General features: G+C 45.5%; 1 protein-coding gene across 1 annotated transcript; it reads left to right on the top strand.

Annotated features, from left to right (window-relative positions):
* The first annotated feature begins 1,197 nt into the window (after positions 1–1,197).
* On the top strand, positions 1,198–17,919 carry LOC311117543 (serine protease FAM111A-like). Its single transcript, XM_084192462.1, has 3 exons — positions 1,198–1,219; positions 8,361–8,404; positions 15,449–17,919. Exons 2-3 carry the CDS (start codon positions 8,366–8,368, stop codon positions 17,435–17,437), a joined length of 2,028 nt encoding a protein of 675 aa, XP_084048588.1. The 5' UTR covers positions 1,198–1,219; positions 8,361–8,365; the 3' UTR covers positions 17,438–17,919.
* Positions 17,920–18,024: the final 105 nt, after the last annotated feature.

Raw genomic sequence — 18,024 nt, 5'->3', positions numbered from 1 at the left:
ACATTTGCCAGTCGGCCGGCCGGCCAGGTAGATAGGGAGAGTCGAAGGTCGAGAGCCATGCGTCGTCCGAAACACGACTCTGCCAAGCTGCACTGCTTCTTGACACACTGCTCGCTTGACCCGGAAGCAAGCCGCACCAATATGTAATATAATATATCTCTTCCTCAAACACCAAGACAATATAATTATCATAATCCTGAACCAGCTCTCTGGATTCTGTTGAATGGCTTTCTTTGAGCCCGTCCATTGGGAAAGCACCTGGTTTAACCAGTACCTTTCCACTGGGTGTGTCTTTTTTAATATTCAACATTGCGCATGTGTAAAAACATACGTACGTATGCAAGTACGTTCAGGTATAAAAGCAATGATCACTGCCACAACTTCCTCTTTCAACACAGGTCTCAGATCAACCAACGCAGTAACACAGGTAGGTTACTAAACATTTATATAATACTTTTGAATAGAACATTAACAAACAGGCTCTACATTGTCACTGACAGTAGGACTGTTATCGTAGGCTGTGAGGTGAACTAGTCTACATTGTCACTGACAGTAGGACTGTTATCGTAGGCTGTGAGGTTTCTATTATAAAAATAAAATGAGAAGGGAAAGGTTGGCATGAGGATGTCCAGTTGATAGTCTATCATAAAGTGTTAGTAATATGTCTCCTGAGTGGCGCAGTGGTCTAAGGCACAGCATCGCAGTGCTAACTGTGCCACTAGAGATCCTGGTTCGAATCCAGGCTCTGTCGCAGCCGGCCGCGACCGGGAGACTCATGGGCGGCGCACAATTGGCCCAGCGTCGTCCAGGGTAGGGGAGGGAATGGCCGGCAGGGATGTAGCTCAGTTGATAGAGCATGGTGTTTGCAACGCCAGGGTTGTGGGTTCGATTCCCACGGGGGGCCAGTATAAAAAAAAAAAAAATTTATTCACTAACTGTAAGTCGCTCTGGATAAGAGCGTCTGCTAAATGACTAAAATGTAAACGTAAAAGAAGGAAACCTGTACATGCATTGTGTTTGCAAAATTAGTAATGAAGGCAGTAGTTGCTAACAACAAATGTTGACCTTGGTTTAGCCAGTACCTTTCCACAGGGTGTGTCTAATAATACGTATCATTGCACAGGTATAAAACATACATACGTACAGCTATGAAAGCAATGATCACTGCCACAACTTCCTCTTTCAACACAGGTCTCAGTTCAACAATGCAGTAACACAGGTAGGTTACTAAACATTTATATAATACTTTTGAATAGAACATTAACAAACAGGCTCTACATTGTCACTGACAGTAGGCCTGTTATCGTAGGCTGTGAGGTTTCTATGATAAAGATACAATGAGAAGGGAAAGGTACAGGTACAGGTTGGTGTTGTTAGTGTTTATGTATTTAAATTTTTTTGTGAGAGTAAACCATGATAATATGAAACATGTACAGGGAGGAAAGTGTGTTTGACTAAATGTTCTAAAACAAAGGGAAAGAGAGAATCCAAAATGTGGTCCCCATTCAAATCACATTTGACCTGTCATGACAAGTGAAAACTAGTCTACTGATGTAGTGAGAACCCATGAGTAGACGACCATCCTGACCCACCATCCTGACCCACCATCCTGATCCACCGTCCTGATCCACCATCCTGATCCACCATCCTGATCCACCATCCTGACCTACCATCTTGATCCACCATCCTGACCCACTATCCTGACCCACCGTCTTGATCCACCATCCTGATCCACCATCCTGATCCACCATCCTGATCCACCATTCTGACCTACCATCCTGACCCACCATCCTGATCCACCATCCTGACACACCATCCTGACACACCATCCTGATCCACCATCCTGACCCACCATCCTGACCAACCATCCTGATCCACCATCCTGAAACACCATCCTGATCCACCATCCTGACCTACCGTCCTGACCCACCGTCCTGATCCACCATCCTGACCCACCATCCTGATCCACCATCCTGATCCACCATCCTGATCCACCATCCTGACCCACCATCCTGATCCACCATCCTGACCCACGATCCTGATCCACCATCCTGATCCACCATCCTGACCCACCATCCTGATCCACCTTTCTGATCCACCATCCTGACCCACCATTCTGACCCACCATCCTGATCCACCATCCTGACCCACCATCCTGACCCACCATCCTGATCCACCATCCTGACCTACCATCCTGATCCACCATCCTGACCCACCATCCTGACCCACCATCCTGCCCTACCATCCTGATCCACCATCCTGACCCACCATCCTGACCTACCATCCTGATCTACCATCCTGACCCACCATCCTGACCCACCATCCTGATCCACCATCCTGATCCACCATCCTGACCCACCATCCTGACCCACCATCCTGCCCTACCATCCTGATCCCCCATCCTGACCCACCATCCTGACCTACCATCCTGATCTACCATCCTGACCCACCATCCTGACCCACCATCCTGATCCACCATCCTGACACACCATCCTGACCCACCATCCTGCCCTACCATCCTGATCCACCATCCTGACCCACCATCCTGACCTACCATCCTGACCCACCATCCTGATCCACCATCCTGATCCACCATCCTGACCTACCATCCTGATCCACCATCCTGACCCACCATCCTGACCCACCATCCTGCCCTACCATCCTGATCCACCATCCTGACCCACCATCCTGACCTACCATCCTGATCTACCATCCTGACCCACCATCCTGACCCACCATCCTGATCCACCATCCTGACACACCATCCTGACCCACCATCCTGATCCACCGCCCTGATCCACCATCCTGACCCACCATCCTGACCTACCATCCTGACCCACCATCCTGATCCACCATCCTGATCCACCATCCTGACCTACCATCCTGATCCACCATCCTGACCCACCATCCTGACCCACCATCCTGCCCTACCATCCTGATCCACCATCCTGACCCACCATCCTGACCTACCATCCTGATCTACCATCCTGACCCACCATCCTGACCCACCATCCTGATCCACCATCCTGACACACCATCCTGACCCACCATCCTGATCCACCGCCCTGACCCACTATCCTGATCCACCATCCTGACCCACCATCCTGATCCACCATCTTGATCCACCATCCTGACCCATCATCCTGACCCACCGTCCTGACCCACCGTCCTGACCCACCATCCTGATCCACCATCCTGATCCACCATCCTGACCCACCATCATGATCCACCATCCTGACCTACCATCTTGATCTACCATCTTGATCTACCATCCTGATCCACCATCCTGACCTACCATCCTGACCCACCATCCTGATCCACCATCCTGACCCACCATCCTGATCCACTATCCTGACCCACCATCCCGACCCACCATCCTGATCCACCATCCTGATCCACCATCCTGACCCACCTTCCTGATCCACCTTCCTGATTCACCATCCTGACCCACCATCCTGATCCACCGCCGTGACCTACCATCCTGATCCACCATCCTGACCCACCATCCTGATCCACCATTCTGACCTACCATCCTGACCCACCATCCTGATCCACCATCCTGACACACCATCCTGACACACCATCCTGATCCACCATCCTGACCCACCATCCTGACCAACCATCCTGATCCACCATCCTGAAACACCATCCTGATCCACCATCCTGACCTACCATCCTGACCCACCGTCCTGATCCACCATCCTGACCCACCATCCTGATCCACCATCCTGACACACCATCCTGATCCACCTTCCTGACCCACCATCCTGATCCACCATCCTGACCCACCATCCTGATCCACCATCCTGATCCACCATCCTGACCCACCATCCTGATCCACCTTTCTGATCCACCATCCTGACCCAACATTCTGACCCACCATCCTGATCCACCATCCTGACCCACCATCCTGACCCACCATCCTGATCCACCATCCTGACCTACCATCCTGATCCACCATCCTGACCCACCATCCTGCCCTACCATCCTGATCCACCATCCTGACCCACCATCCTGACCTACCATCCTGATCCACCATCCTGACCCACCATCCTGACCCACCATCCTGGTCCACCATCCTGACACACCATCCTGACACACCATCCTGATCCACCATCCTGACCCACCATCCTGACCAACCATCCTGATCCACCATCCTGAAACACCATCCAGATCCACCATCCTGACCTACCATCCTGACCCACCGTCCTGATCCACCGTCCTGACCCACCATCCTGACCCACCATCCTGATCCACCATCCTGACCCACCATCCTGATCCACCATCCTAACACACCATCCTGATCCACCATCCTGATCCACCATCCTGACCCACCATCCTGATCCACCATCCTGACCCACCATCCTGATCCACCATCCTGACACACCATCCTGATCCACCATCCTGATCCACCATCCTGACCCACCATCCTGATCCACCATCCTGACCCACCATCCTGATCCACCATCCTGATCCACCATCCTGACCCACCATCCTGATCCACCTTTCTGATCCACCATCCTGACCCACCATTCTTACCCACCATCCTGATCCACCATCCTGACCCACCATCCTGACCCACCATCCTGATCCACCATCCTGACCTACCATCCTGACCCACCATCCTGACCCACCATCCTGCCCTACCATCCTGATCCACCATCCTGACCCACCATCCTGACCTACCATCCTGATCCACCATCCTGACCCACCATCCTGACCCACCATCCTGATCCACCATCCTGATCACCTTCCTGATCCACCGCCCTGACCTACCATCCTGACCCACCATCCTGATCCACCATCCTGACCCACCATCCTGATCCACCATCCTGACACACCATCCTGACCCACCATCCTGACCCACCATCCTGACCCACCATCCTGATCCACCTTCCTGATCCACCGCCCTGACCTACCATCCTGACCCACCATCCTGATCCACCATCCTGAAACACCATCCTGACCCACCATCCTGATCCACCGCCCTGACCCACTATCCTGATCCACCATCCTGACCCACCATCCTGATCCACCATCCTGACACACCATCCTGACACACCATCCTGACCCACCATCCTGATCCACCATCCTGTCCTACGATCCTGACCCACCATCCTGATCCACCATCCTGACCCACTATCCTGATCCACCATCCTGACCTAACATCCTGACCCACCGTCCTGATCCACCATCCTGACACACCATCCTGACCCACCATCCTGACCCACCATCCTGACCTACCATCCTGATCCACCATCCTGATCCACCATCCTGACACACCATCCTGACCCACTATCCTGATCCACCATCCTGACCCACCATCCTGATCCACCATCCTGACACACCATCCTGACCCACCATCCTGACCCACCATCCTGATCCACCGTCCTGACCCACCATCCTGACCCACCATCCTGATCCACCACCCTGAACTACCATCCTGACCCACCATCCTGACCCACCATCCTGATCCACCATCCTGACCCACTATCCTGATCAACCATCCTGACCTACCATCCTGACCCACCGTCCTGATCCACCATCCTGACACACCATCCTGACCCACCATCCTGACCCACCATCCTGACCTACCATCCTGATCCACCATCCTGATCCACCATCCTGACACACCATCCTGACCCACTATCCTGATCCACCATCCTGACCCACCATCCTGATCCACCATCCTGACACACCATCCTGACCCACCATCCTGACCCACCATCCTGATCCACCGTCCTGACCCACCATCCTGACCCACCATCCTGATCCACCACCCTGAACTACCATCCTGACCCACCATCCTGACCCACCATCCTGATCCACCATCCTGACCCACCATCCCGATCCATCATCCCGATCCACCATCCCGATCCACCGCCCTGACCTACCATCCTGACCCACCGCCCTGACCCACCATCCTGACCCACCACCCTGACCCAACATCCTGACCCACCATCCTGATCCACCATCCCGACCCACCATCCCGATCCACCATCCCGATCCACCATCCCGATCCACCGCCCTGACCTACCATCCTGACCCACCATCCTGACCCACCATCCTGATCCACTATCCTGATCCACTATCCTGATCCATCATCCTGATCCGTAGTTTCAGAAACGAGAGCACAAAAGTAAAAGGAATCCTCAGTATGTCCACAAGACATTGAAAATACACCTTTTTGGTTGAAAAGACTCTTAACCAACCTTGCTCACTGGGCTTTCTCTTCTTCAAACACCAAGACAGTATCATCATCATGAACCACAACAGTAGAACATCAGTGGTCTGTACATCAGGTGAACACAACAGCATTACATGAATGGTCAACAGAAGTTGAGCTTGACTTCAATAAAGAAACACCTGAATCAGAATTAGAACAACGTAGCGCTCCTAGTTTGAAGAAAGCAAAGTCTCATGTCTTTGGCATTGTGGTGATGCTGGTCCCACTATGATGGTCATCGCAGGCCTCTGTTTATCAATCAATTCCTTTCTTGAAATAATTGTTTTCACTTGTTTGTACCAGTCACATCTAATTGCAGCATAAATAAACCTATACATGTACAGTGGGGGAAAAAAGTATTTAGTCAGCCACCAATTGTGCAAGTTCTCCCACTTAAAAAGATGAGAGAGGCCTGTAATTTTCATCATAGGTACTCGTCAACTATGACAGACAAAATAAGAAAAAAAAATCCAGGAAATCACATAGTAGGATTTTTAATGAATTTATTTGCAAATTATGGTGGAAAATAAGTATTTGGTCAATAACAAAAGTTTCTCAATACTTTGTTATATACCCTTTGTTGGCAATGACACAGGTCAAACGTTTTCTGTAAGTCTTCACAAGGTTTTCACACACTGTTGCTGGTATTTTGGTCCATTCCTCCATGCAGATCTCCTCTAGAGCAGTGATGTTTTGGGGCTGTCGCTGGGCAACACGGACTTTCAACTCCCTCCAAAGATTTTCTATGGGGTTGAGATCTGGAGACTGGCTAGGCCACTCCAGGACCTTGAAATGCTTCTTACGAAGTCACTCCTTCGTTGCCCGGGCGGTGTGTTTGGGATCATTGTCATGCTGAAAGACCCAGCCACGTTTCATCTTCAATGCCCTTGCTGATGGAAGGAGGTTTTCACTCAAAATCTCACGATACATGGCCCCATTCATTCTTTCCTTTACACGGATCAGTCGTCCTGGTCCCTTTGCAGAAAAACAGCCCCAAAGCATGATGTTTTCACCCCCATGCTTCACAGTAGGTATGGTGTTCTTTGGATGCAACTCAGCATTCTTTGTCCTCCAAACAAGACGAGTTGAGTTTTTACCAAAAAGTTATGAATTGGTTTCATCTGACATTCTCCCAATCCTCTTCTGGATCATCCAAATGCACTCTAGCTAACTTCAGACGGGCCTGGACATGTACTGGCTTAAGCAGGGGGACACGTCTGGCACTGCAGGTTTTGAGTCCCTGGCGGCGTAGTGTGTTACTGATGGTAGGCTTTGTTACTTTGGTCCCAGCTCTCTGCAGGTCATTCACTAGGTCCCCCCGTGTGGTTCTGGGATTTTTGCTCACCATTCTTGTGATCATTTTGACCCCACGGGGTGAGATCTTGCGTGGAGCCCCAGATCGAGGGAGATTATCAGTGGTCTTGTATGTCTTCCATTTCCTAATAATTGCTCCCACAGTTGATTTCTTCAAACCAAGCTGCTTACCTATTGCAGATTCAGTCTTCCCAGCCTGGTGCAGGTCTACAATTTTGTTTCTGGTGTCTTTTGACAGCTCTTTGGTCTTGGCCATAGTGGAGTTTGGAGTGTGACTGTTTGAGGTTATGGACAGGTGTCTTTTTTACTGATAACAAGTTCAAACAGGTGCCATTAATACAGGTAACGAGTGGAGGACAGAGGAGCCTATTAAAGAAGAAGTTACAGGTCTGTGAGAGCCAGAAATCTTGCTCGTTTGTAGGTGAACAAATACTTATTTTCCACCATAATTTGCAAATAAATTCATAAAAAATCCTACGATGTGATATTCTGGATTTTTTTTTCTCATTTTGTCTGTCATAGTTGACGTTTACCTATGATGAAAAGTACAGGCCTCTCTCATCTTTTTAAGTGGGAGAACTTGCACAATTGGTGGCTGACTAAATACTTTTTTTCCCCACTGTAAATGGATGCCATAGTTGTAGACAATATACAATCACAATTTACTTTGCAACTAGTTGGAGTCATTCAATTTAACTCATTGAAAGAGAGAAGAAAGGTACTGGTTTATCTTGTTGTATTTTGTTCTTTATAAAAAAATCGACCTGTTATTATCAATCGTAAAATATTAAATAATATTTGTTGATTAATGATTTCACAGGTCCAATGTCAGCCAAGGTGAAATCAGAGCCTCTTGACAGCAATGTAAGTTAATAAGTTAATGTGTTTATCTTTTAATCGTGTTCATGTTCGTTATCTTATGTAAGCTGCACTACAATTCAGTTTTCTTTACTGTAAACTGACAAAGTGCTCCATTGTGTAAAATACATTATTTTAGTTTTAGTTTTTGATGGGTCACATTAAATAAATAAAATAATAATAAAAGCATCATATTTACTTTTTTTTTGTTCAAAAATCTAAGTTGTTGTTCAGGATGACTAATATGAATGACAATTATGGGAGAATGTAATTGATACGCTACATGATCAAAAGTATGTGGACACCTGCTCATCAAACATCTCATTCCAAAATCATGGGCATTAATATGGAGTTAGTCACCCCTTTGCTGCTATAACAGCCTCCACTCTTCTGGGAAGGCTTTCCACTAGATGTTGGAACATTGCTGCAGGGACTTGCTTCCATTCAGCCACAAGAGCATTAGTGAGGTCGGCACTGATGTTGGGCGATTAGGCCTTGCTCGCAGTTGGTGTTCCAATTAATCCCAAAGGTGTTCGATGGGGTTGAGGTCAGGGCTCTGTGCAGGCCGGTCAAGTTCTTCCACACCGATCTCGACAAATCATTTCTGTATGGACCTGGCTTTGTGCACGGGGGCATTGTCATGCTGAAACAGGAAAGGTCCTTCCCGAACTGTTGCCACAAAGTTGGAAGCACAGAATCGTCTAGAATGTCATTGTATGCTGTAGCGTTAAGATTTCCCTTCACTGGAACTAAAGGGCCTAGCCCGAACCATGAAAAACAGCCCCAGACCATTATTCCTCCTCCACCAAACTTTACAGTTAGCATTATGCATTCGGGCAGATAGCGTTCTCCTGGCATCCACTAAACCCAGATTTGTCCAGACTACCAGATGGTGAAGCGTGATTCATCACTCCAAAGAACGCGTTTCCACTGCTCCAGAGTCCAATGGCGGCAAGCTTTACACCACTCCAGCCGACGCTTGACATTGCACATGGTGCATCCCCTGTAGCTCAGTTGGTAGAGCATGGCACTTGCAACGCCAGGGTTGTGGCTTCGTTTCCCACGGGGGGCCAGTATGGAAAAATGTATGCACTCACTAACTGTAAGTCGCTCTGGATAAGAGCGTCTGCTAAATGACTAAAATGTGATCTTAGGCTTGTGTGCGGCTGCTCGGCCATGGAAACCCATTTCATGAAGCTCCCGACGAACAGTTCTTATGCTGACGTTGCTTCCAGAGGCAGTTTGAAACTCTGTAGTGAGTGGTGCAACCGAGGACAGATTATGTTTACGTGCTACGTGCTTCAGCACTCAGCGATCCCGTTCTGTGAGCTTTTGTGGCCTACAACTTCGCTGCTGAGCTGTTGTTGCTCCTAGACGTTTCCACTTCACAATAATAGCGCTTACAGTTGACCGGGCATAGCCCAAATCCACTCATTTGAAGGGGTGTTCACATACTTTTGTATATATAGCGAATGTGTATCCATATTATCATGATAAACATGGTATTTCATGTTCTAAAAGTCTATATTTTCTTTTCTTTAGAACCTTCAAATTATAATATCTGTCTGTTCCTCAGTTTGATGTTGTTTTGTCCATTGTCTTCCGTCCATTCTTGCTTCTCGTCTCCCAGCGTCCTTACAAAGAAATAGGGCTATCTTCTGTATACCTTGTCACAACACAACTGATTGGCTCAAACATATTAAGAAGGAAAGAAATTCCACAAATTAACTTTTAAGAAGGCACACCTGTTAATTGAAATGCATTCCAGGTGACTACCTCATGAAGCTGGTTGGGAGAATGCCAAGAGTGTGCAAAGCTGTCATCAAGGCAAAGGGTGGCTACTTTGAAGAATATAAAATCTAAAATATATTTAGATTTGTTTAACACTTTTTTGGTTACTACAGGATTCCATATGTGTTATGTCATAGTTTCGATGTCTTCACTATTATTCTACAATGTAGAAAATAGTAAAAATAAAGAAAAACCCTTGAATGAGTAGGTGTGTCCAAACTCTTGACTGGTACTGTAAGTTCCCACAGTTGACGGTGCATCTCAGAGCAGAAACTATACCAGGAAGTCCATGGAACTGTCCGTAGATCTCCGAGAATTGTAATGAGGCATATATCTATCTGGGGGAGGGTATAAAACAATTGCTAGAATGTTGAAAGTTTCCAAGAGCACAGGCTCCATCATATGGAAATTGAGGTGACCAAGAACCCAATGACCACTCTGCCAGAACTACAGAGTTCCTTGGCTGAGAAGGGAGAACCTGCCAGAAGGACAATAGTCTCTACAGCGCGACACCAATCTGGGCTTTATGGGAGGGGTGCCAAACAGAAGCCACTCCTGAGAAAAACGCACATGAGAGCACGCCTGGAGTTGGCAAAAAGGCACGTGAAAGACTCTGAGATCATAAGGCAAAAGATTCTGTGGTCTGATGAGACAAACATTTTACTCTTTGGCCTGATGAGAACCTGCTTCAGAGTGCAAATTACCTTACACTGGGGCGAAGATTTACATTCCAATAGACAATGTCCCCAATCATACGGCCAACGCTGTAAGCAACGCTGGAATGGCTTCAGAACAAGAATGTGAAAGTCCTTAAGTGGCTGATAGATTAATTTGTATTTTAAGAATAATGACTAAAGGATTTCACCCCAAATACAGTATAAATGTGTGAACGGTGTTAGAGTTATATTGTAGTGTCAACCCACTAACAGAGGGGGGGGAGTTAGAAACTGTTGAGAAAGCATTCCAGGGTGAAGGGGACTGAGAAACTGTTTAAAGGTGGGCGGAGCAAAGTGCCTTTGTGTGTCAAGGGATATAACAGCTGTATGTATGTTTTTTGGCGCCAGAGCTCTCCATGATTAAACATACAGATCATTCTTGCTGGTTGTGGACCTTGAATCATTTATGATTAAAACCAGAGCCTTACAACCTCTGGTAATGATTCAAGCTTAGGTTGAATTAGAGATAGAAATTCTCGTGACAGTGGCCCTGCCAAAGCCCAGACTTGAATCCCATTGAAAATCGGTGGAAAGACTTGAAGATTGCTGTTCACCTCTGCTCCCCATCTAATTTAACAGAGTTTGAGAAAATTTGCAAGGAAGAATGAGATTAAATCCCCAATTCCAGATGTGCAAAGCTGATACAGACATACCCAAGACGACTCAAAGCTGTAATCACCGCCAAAGGTGCTTCTACAAAGTATTGACTCAGGGGTGTGAATACTTATGTAAATGAGATATTTCTGTATTTCATTTTCAATACATTTGCATTATGGGGTATTGTGTGTAGATTGGTGAGAAAAAACATCAATTTAATCCATTTTGAATTAAGGCTGTAACACAACAAAATGTGGAATAAATCAAGAGGTATGAATATTTTCTGAAAGCGCTGGAGCTCCAAAGGATTCCACCATGAGTACAAATAGTATGTATGAGGGCAATACAAAATAAGCTATTTGTTGAGTATATTGCTTTGAAGTCATATAAAAAAATAAGATGTTTATTGCAAATCTACAAAACAAATACTATAGATAAATACTATAGATATGAGTTCAAATAAGTGCATTGCAATGAGATTATTTCTGTATAGTCATGTACAGTGCATTCGGAAAGTATTCAGACCCCTTGACTTTTCCCACATTTTGTTACAGCCTTATTCTAAAATGGATTAAATAGTTGTTTTCCCCTCATCAATCTACACACAATACCCCATAATGACAAAGCAAAAACGGGATTTTTGAAACGTTTACACATTTATTTATTTTTAAAACACTGATATATCACGTTTACATAAGTATTCAGACCCTTTACTCAGTACTTTGTTGAAGCACCTTTGGCAGCGATTACAGCCTCGAGTCTTCTTTGGTATGACGCTACAAGCTTGGCACACCTGTATTTGGGGAGTTTCTCCCATTTTTCTCTGTAGATCTTCTCAAGCTCTGTCAGGTTGGATTGGGAACGTTGCTGCACAGCTATTTTCAGGTCTCTCCAGAGATGTTCGATTGGGTTCAAGTCCGGGCTCTGGTTGGGCCATTCAAGGACATTCAGAGAATTGTCCCAAAGCCACTCCTGCGTTGACTTGGCTGTGTGCTTAGGGTCGTTGTCCTGTTGAAAGGTGAACCTTCGCCCCAGTCTGAGGTCCTGAGCGCTCTGGAGCAGGTTTTCATCAAGGATCTCTCTGTATTTTGCTCTGTTCATCTTTCCCTTGATCCTGACTAGTCTCCCAGTCCCTGCCTCTGAAAAACATCCCCACAGCATGATGCTGCCACCACCATGATTCACCGTAAGGATGGTACCAGGTTTCCTCCAGACATGACGCTTGGCATTCAGGCAAAAGAGTTCAATCTTGGTTTCATCAACAGAGAATTTGTATCTCATGGTCTGAGAGTCTTTAGGTGCCTTTTGGCAGACTCCAAGCGGGCAGTCATGTGCCTTTTACTGAGGAGTGGCTTCCGTCTGCCCACTCTACCATAAAGGCCTGATTGGTGGAGTGCTGCAGAGATGGTTGTCCTTCTGGAAGGTTCTCCCATCTCCACAGAGGAACTCTAGAGCTCTGTCAGAGTGACCATCGGGTTCTTGGTCACCTCCCTCCCTGACCAAGGCCCTTCTCACCCGATTGCTCAGTTTGGCCGGGCGGCCATCTCTAAGAAGAGTCTTGGTGGTTACAAACTTCTTCCATTTAAGAACGATGGAGGCCACTGTGTTCTTGGGGACCTTCAATGCTGCAGACATTTTTTGGTACCCTTCCCCAGATCTGTGCCTCGACACAATCCTGTCTCGGAGCTCTACGGACAATTCCTTCGACCTCATGGCTTGGTGTTTGTTCTGACATGCACTGTCAACTGTGGGACCTTATATAGACAGGTGTGTGCCTTTCCAAATCATGTCCAATCAATTGAATTTACCACAGGTGGACTCCAATCAAGTTGAAGATTGGAGTCCATCTCAAGGGTGATCAATGGAAACAGGACGCACCTGAGCTCAATATCGAGTCTCATAGCAAAGGGTCTGAATACTTATGTAAATAAGGTATCTGTTTTTTATTTTAAAGAAATATTTCATTTCTAAAAACCTGTTCTAACCACATGTTACAGCCTTATTCTAAAATGGATTAAATAACTTTTTTTCCTTATCAATCTACACCCATAGTGACAAAGCGAAAACAGGTTTTTAGAAATGTTTTGAATATTTTTTTTTTTTTTAAACAGATACCTTCTTTACATACAGTGGGGAGAACAAGTATTTGATACACTGCCGATTTTGCAGGTTTTCCTACTTACAAAGCATGTAGAGGTCTGTAATTTTTCTCATAGGTACACTTCAACTGTGAGAGACGGAATCTAACACAAAAATCCAGAAAATCACATTGTATGATTTTTAAGTAATTAATTTGCATTTTATTGCATGACATAAGTATTTGATCACCTACCAACCAGTAAGAATTCAGGCTCTCACAGACCTGTTAGTTTTTCTTTAAGAAGCCCTCCTGGACTCCACTCATTACCTGTATTAACTGCACCTGTTTGAACTCGTTACCTGTATAAAAGACACCTGTCCACACACTCAATCAAACAGACTCCAACCTCTCCACAATGGCCAAGACCAGAGAGCTGTGTAAGGACATCAGGGATAAAATTGTAGACCTGCACAAGGCTGGGATGGGCTACAGGACAATAGGCAAGCAGCTTGGTGAGAAGGCAACAACTGTTGGCGCAATTATTAGAAATTGGAAGAAGTTCAACATGACGGTCAGTCACCCTCGGTCTGGGGCTCCATGCAAGATTTCACCTTGTGGGGCATCAATGATCATGAGGAAGGTGAGGGATCAGCCCAGAACTACACGGCAGGACCTGGTCAATGACCTGAAGAGAGCTGGGACCACAGTCTCAAAGAAAACTATTAGTAACACACTACGCCGTCATGGATTAAAATCCTGTAGCGCACGCAAGGTCCCCCTGCTCAAGCCAGAGCATGTCCAGGCACGTCTGAAGTTTGCCAATGACCATCTGGATGATCCAGAGGAGGAATGGGAGAAGGTCATGTGGTCTGATGAGACAAAAATATAGCTTTTTGGTCTAAACTCCACTCGCCGTGTTTGGAGGAAGAAGAAGGATGAGTACAATCCCAAGAACACCATCCCAATCGTGAAGCATGGAGGTGGAAACATCATTCTTTGGGGATGCTTTTCTGCAAAGGGGACAGGACGACTGCACCGTATTGCGGGTAGGATGATTGGGCCATGTATCGCGAGATCTTGGCCAACAACCTCCTTCCCTCAGTAAGAGCATTGAAGATGGGTTGTGGCTGGGTCTTCCAGCATGACAACGACCCAAAACACACAGCCAGGGCAACTAAGGAGTGGCTCCGTAAGAAGCATCTGAAGGTCCTGGAGTGGCCTAGCCAGTCTCCAGACCTGAACCCAATAGAAAATCTTTGGAGGGAGCTGAAAGTCCGTATTGCCCAGCGACAGCCCCGAAACCTGAAGGATCTGGAGAAGGTCTGTATGGAGGAGTGGGCCAAAATCCCTGCTGCAGTGTCTGCAAAACTGGTCAAGACCTACAGGAAACGTATGATCTCTGTAATTGTAAACAAAGGTTTCTGTACCAAATATTAAGTTCTGCTTTTCTGATGTATCAAATACTAATGTCATGCAATAAAATGCAAAATAATTACTTAAAAATCATACAATGTGATTTTCTGGATTTTTGTTTTAGATTCCGTCTCTCACAGTTGAAGTGTACCTATGATAAAAATTACAGACCTCTACATGCTTTGTACGTAGGAACACCTGCCAAATCCGCAGTGTATCAAATACTTGTTCTCCCCACTGTAAGTATTTCAGAACCTTTGCTATCAGACTCGAAATTGAAAAAGGGATGGGGTCTGAATACTTTCCGTATGCACTGTATGTTCAGTGTACACCTGTGTCATTGTAAGTGACATACGTGTATGTGTATTCATATTAATGTGTATGTGCATTCATATTAATGTGTATGTGTATTCATATTAATGTGTATTTGTATTCATATTGCCATTTTCATAGATTTCCCCACAGAAGGAACATCTTCACCACATTGTCTTCAAATTCCAAAAAGAAGACCAGTATGAAATCACCTGTAAAAGCCTTGGCAGCGTGTTACAGGCTCTTCAAACAAGTCCCAAATTCCTTGAGCTAAAGGAAAAGACTGAGAAACAGAGGATGAAGACAAGAAAACAAAAGAACACAACGATAAGACAAGACCTTGTTATCCAAACAGTGAAAGGAAAGAAACCAATAGCAACACACTTCCCTTGTCATCTGATTGAGGAGGATGGCCTGCTCACCATATCAATCATTTTCAATGATAGTAAAGAGGCCACAACTGAACCCACACAGATTTATAAAGAAAATGAGAAATATGTCATTTTTTACATTGAATCTAAAGGTGGTACGGAAACCATAACCAAGCAACTGCTGAAAAACAACAAACTTAAAAAGTTTGGCCCTCTATGCATCTACGCCATCTGCGGAGAGACAGTGGAGACAGCACTAAAAAGAGATGGACGCTTCCATGACGATGTGTTCATTAAAACTTGCTCTCTTGTTGAAACGGAATCAGATCCACCGCGGCGTGTTGAGATGAATGTACTAGTTGACAATCTGAATCAACGAACCTTCGAAATGATCTTGGAAGATAAAAAGACCACACAGGCTGCAACTGCCCATCCACAAGCTGGTTCTAGCCTAAAGAAAGAAGATGAGGCCAACTCCATCCCCATGTCTAACAGAAGCAATGAAACATCAGCTGCAGGGGAACCCCCCGGAAAACAGAAACATCCAGTACCAGATTCTGCTGAAATTTTGAAGATTCTTCGCCACCAGTTTGCTGATTTGGTTAAGCAGATGAAGAAAAGGTACAAAAAAAGAAAATATTCAGGCGTGCTAAGTCATTTAAGCGGGGAATTTGGAAAGAGCGTCCAGGGGTTCTCTGAAGTCCACACAATAAAGAAGCTGATGGAACTGAGTGACTCAGTCTGTATGATCAATGTCGAGAATGTCAAGCACGGCACTGGCTTCCTGCTGTTTGATCATTACATTCTGACAAATGCACATTTGTTTGATAATAATGGCATCTGGTATGTTGATGATTACCAGATTTCAGTCAATGTAACTGCCACATTCAACAAAGAATGTCCCAATGAGTCAAATCTGAAGGTTATAGAGGTGAAACCAGAAGTCATTGACTTTCAATGTGGATTTGATGACTATAATCGATATGTGGACTTTGCTGTACTAGAGCTTCAGGACGTTCCTACCTCCACCAGTCTTCTCTGTAGCTATAGCCCAGCTCCAAAGAAATGTGGAGTCTGTCTCATTGGACACCCAGCTGGAGGAGTGAAAAAAACAGATTTCACCACCATTATTGAGAGAGAAAGTAGAGGCGAGGCTTTCAAAAGAGAGACTGGGGAAAATGACAGAATGGATATGCTGATCAAGAATTCCATAGAAAAGCACAAAGAGATGTATGACACGCTCCTGAATCCAGGCAGCACTGAAGTGACCTATGACACCTGCCTCTTCCATGGAGCTTCTGGCTCCCCAGTCTTTGATGAATCCTGCCAGGTGATAGCCATGCACACTGGAGGGTTTCCCTATGTATATGAAGGAGTGAAGAGTGTGATTGAGTATGCCATCCCACTCTTCACCATACTGGAGCACTTTCTGACCAAAATGAAGGACAGAAACAAAGTTGAAATACTGACCAAGTTCACCAGCAAAGCCTTGAAATGCTCACTGTTGTTTGATTTCATTTCCAGTTTTATCCACTACCTGGTAATGGAATGGAAGCCCTCATACAGTGAAGCCTTGACAGCAGTCTGGGAAACAGTTGAGGAAAATGGGAACCATCTCATATTGCAAAAAAAGGTTAGAAAATTGCTAAATTCAGAGTCAGTACGGGAAAAAATGAATACAGCAGGAAATGAAGCTTTGAAAGAGTTATTGTTGAAAAATAACTTGCAGTATGATGATGAGCCCATGGATGAGTCGTAGGAGATTGTGTTGCAAATACATCCTGTGGTTGTATTGGGAACAACACAACTATGTCCATTAAGGATAGCCAACACAAATTACAAAATGGCACATTGGTTTCTTTACCCTGTAATGGACAAGGTATGTCAGCAATCCATGCTTTGGTTTTTGTTTACCTGGCCACAGTTTTCAAATACTGATGTATGTCAACAATTGCACTAACATTAGTGTCTTTGGGGCATTTTAGGGTCTTGGTAAATTACCTCATTACCTGTTCTCATACAAATGTTTTTTATCATTTTAGTATTGTTTTGTTTCTCCTGCCTTTGTTTGCTGTAATTCATCAATGGTTCCTTGTAGCTCTGGATAAGACTGAAATGTAAATGTAAAAAATGTTCCTTATGATGTACTTTGTATTTGCTGCATTTTTCTGAAGCTCCTTTGAAAAATTGACTTTGGTCTCAAAGGGACTTCCCTGCAAAAATAAAGGTTAAATAAATAGATACAGAGACAACTATGTCATTGTGTTCTACATTTTGTTACTTTGAATTTTGATCACTTGTCTTTGGTTTAACTTGTCAAAGATAATACTTTTGAACAGTAAATGT

This window comes from Coregonus lavaretus, assembly GCF_964263955.1.
Source record: "Coregonus lavaretus genome assembly, contig: HAP1_SCAFFOLD_175, whole genome shotgun sequence".
In the NCBI taxonomy this organism is placed as follows: domain Eukaryota; kingdom Metazoa; phylum Chordata; class Actinopteri; order Salmoniformes; family Salmonidae; genus Coregonus; species Coregonus lavaretus.
Note: the sequence above shows the minus strand (reverse complement) of the source record. Positions and strands in the feature narration are given on the sequence as shown.

Bases quoted from the DNA above. Each gene is read 5' to 3' on its own strand.
- LOC311117543 (XM_084192462.1), top strand. From the start codon at position 8,366: ATGTCAGCCAAGGTGAAATCAGAGCCTCTTGACAGCAAT. The intron at 8,405-15,448 runs GTAAGTTAATAA...CCATTTTCATAG, and splicing joins CAGAGCCTCTTGACAGCAAT to ATTTCCCCACAGAAGGAACA.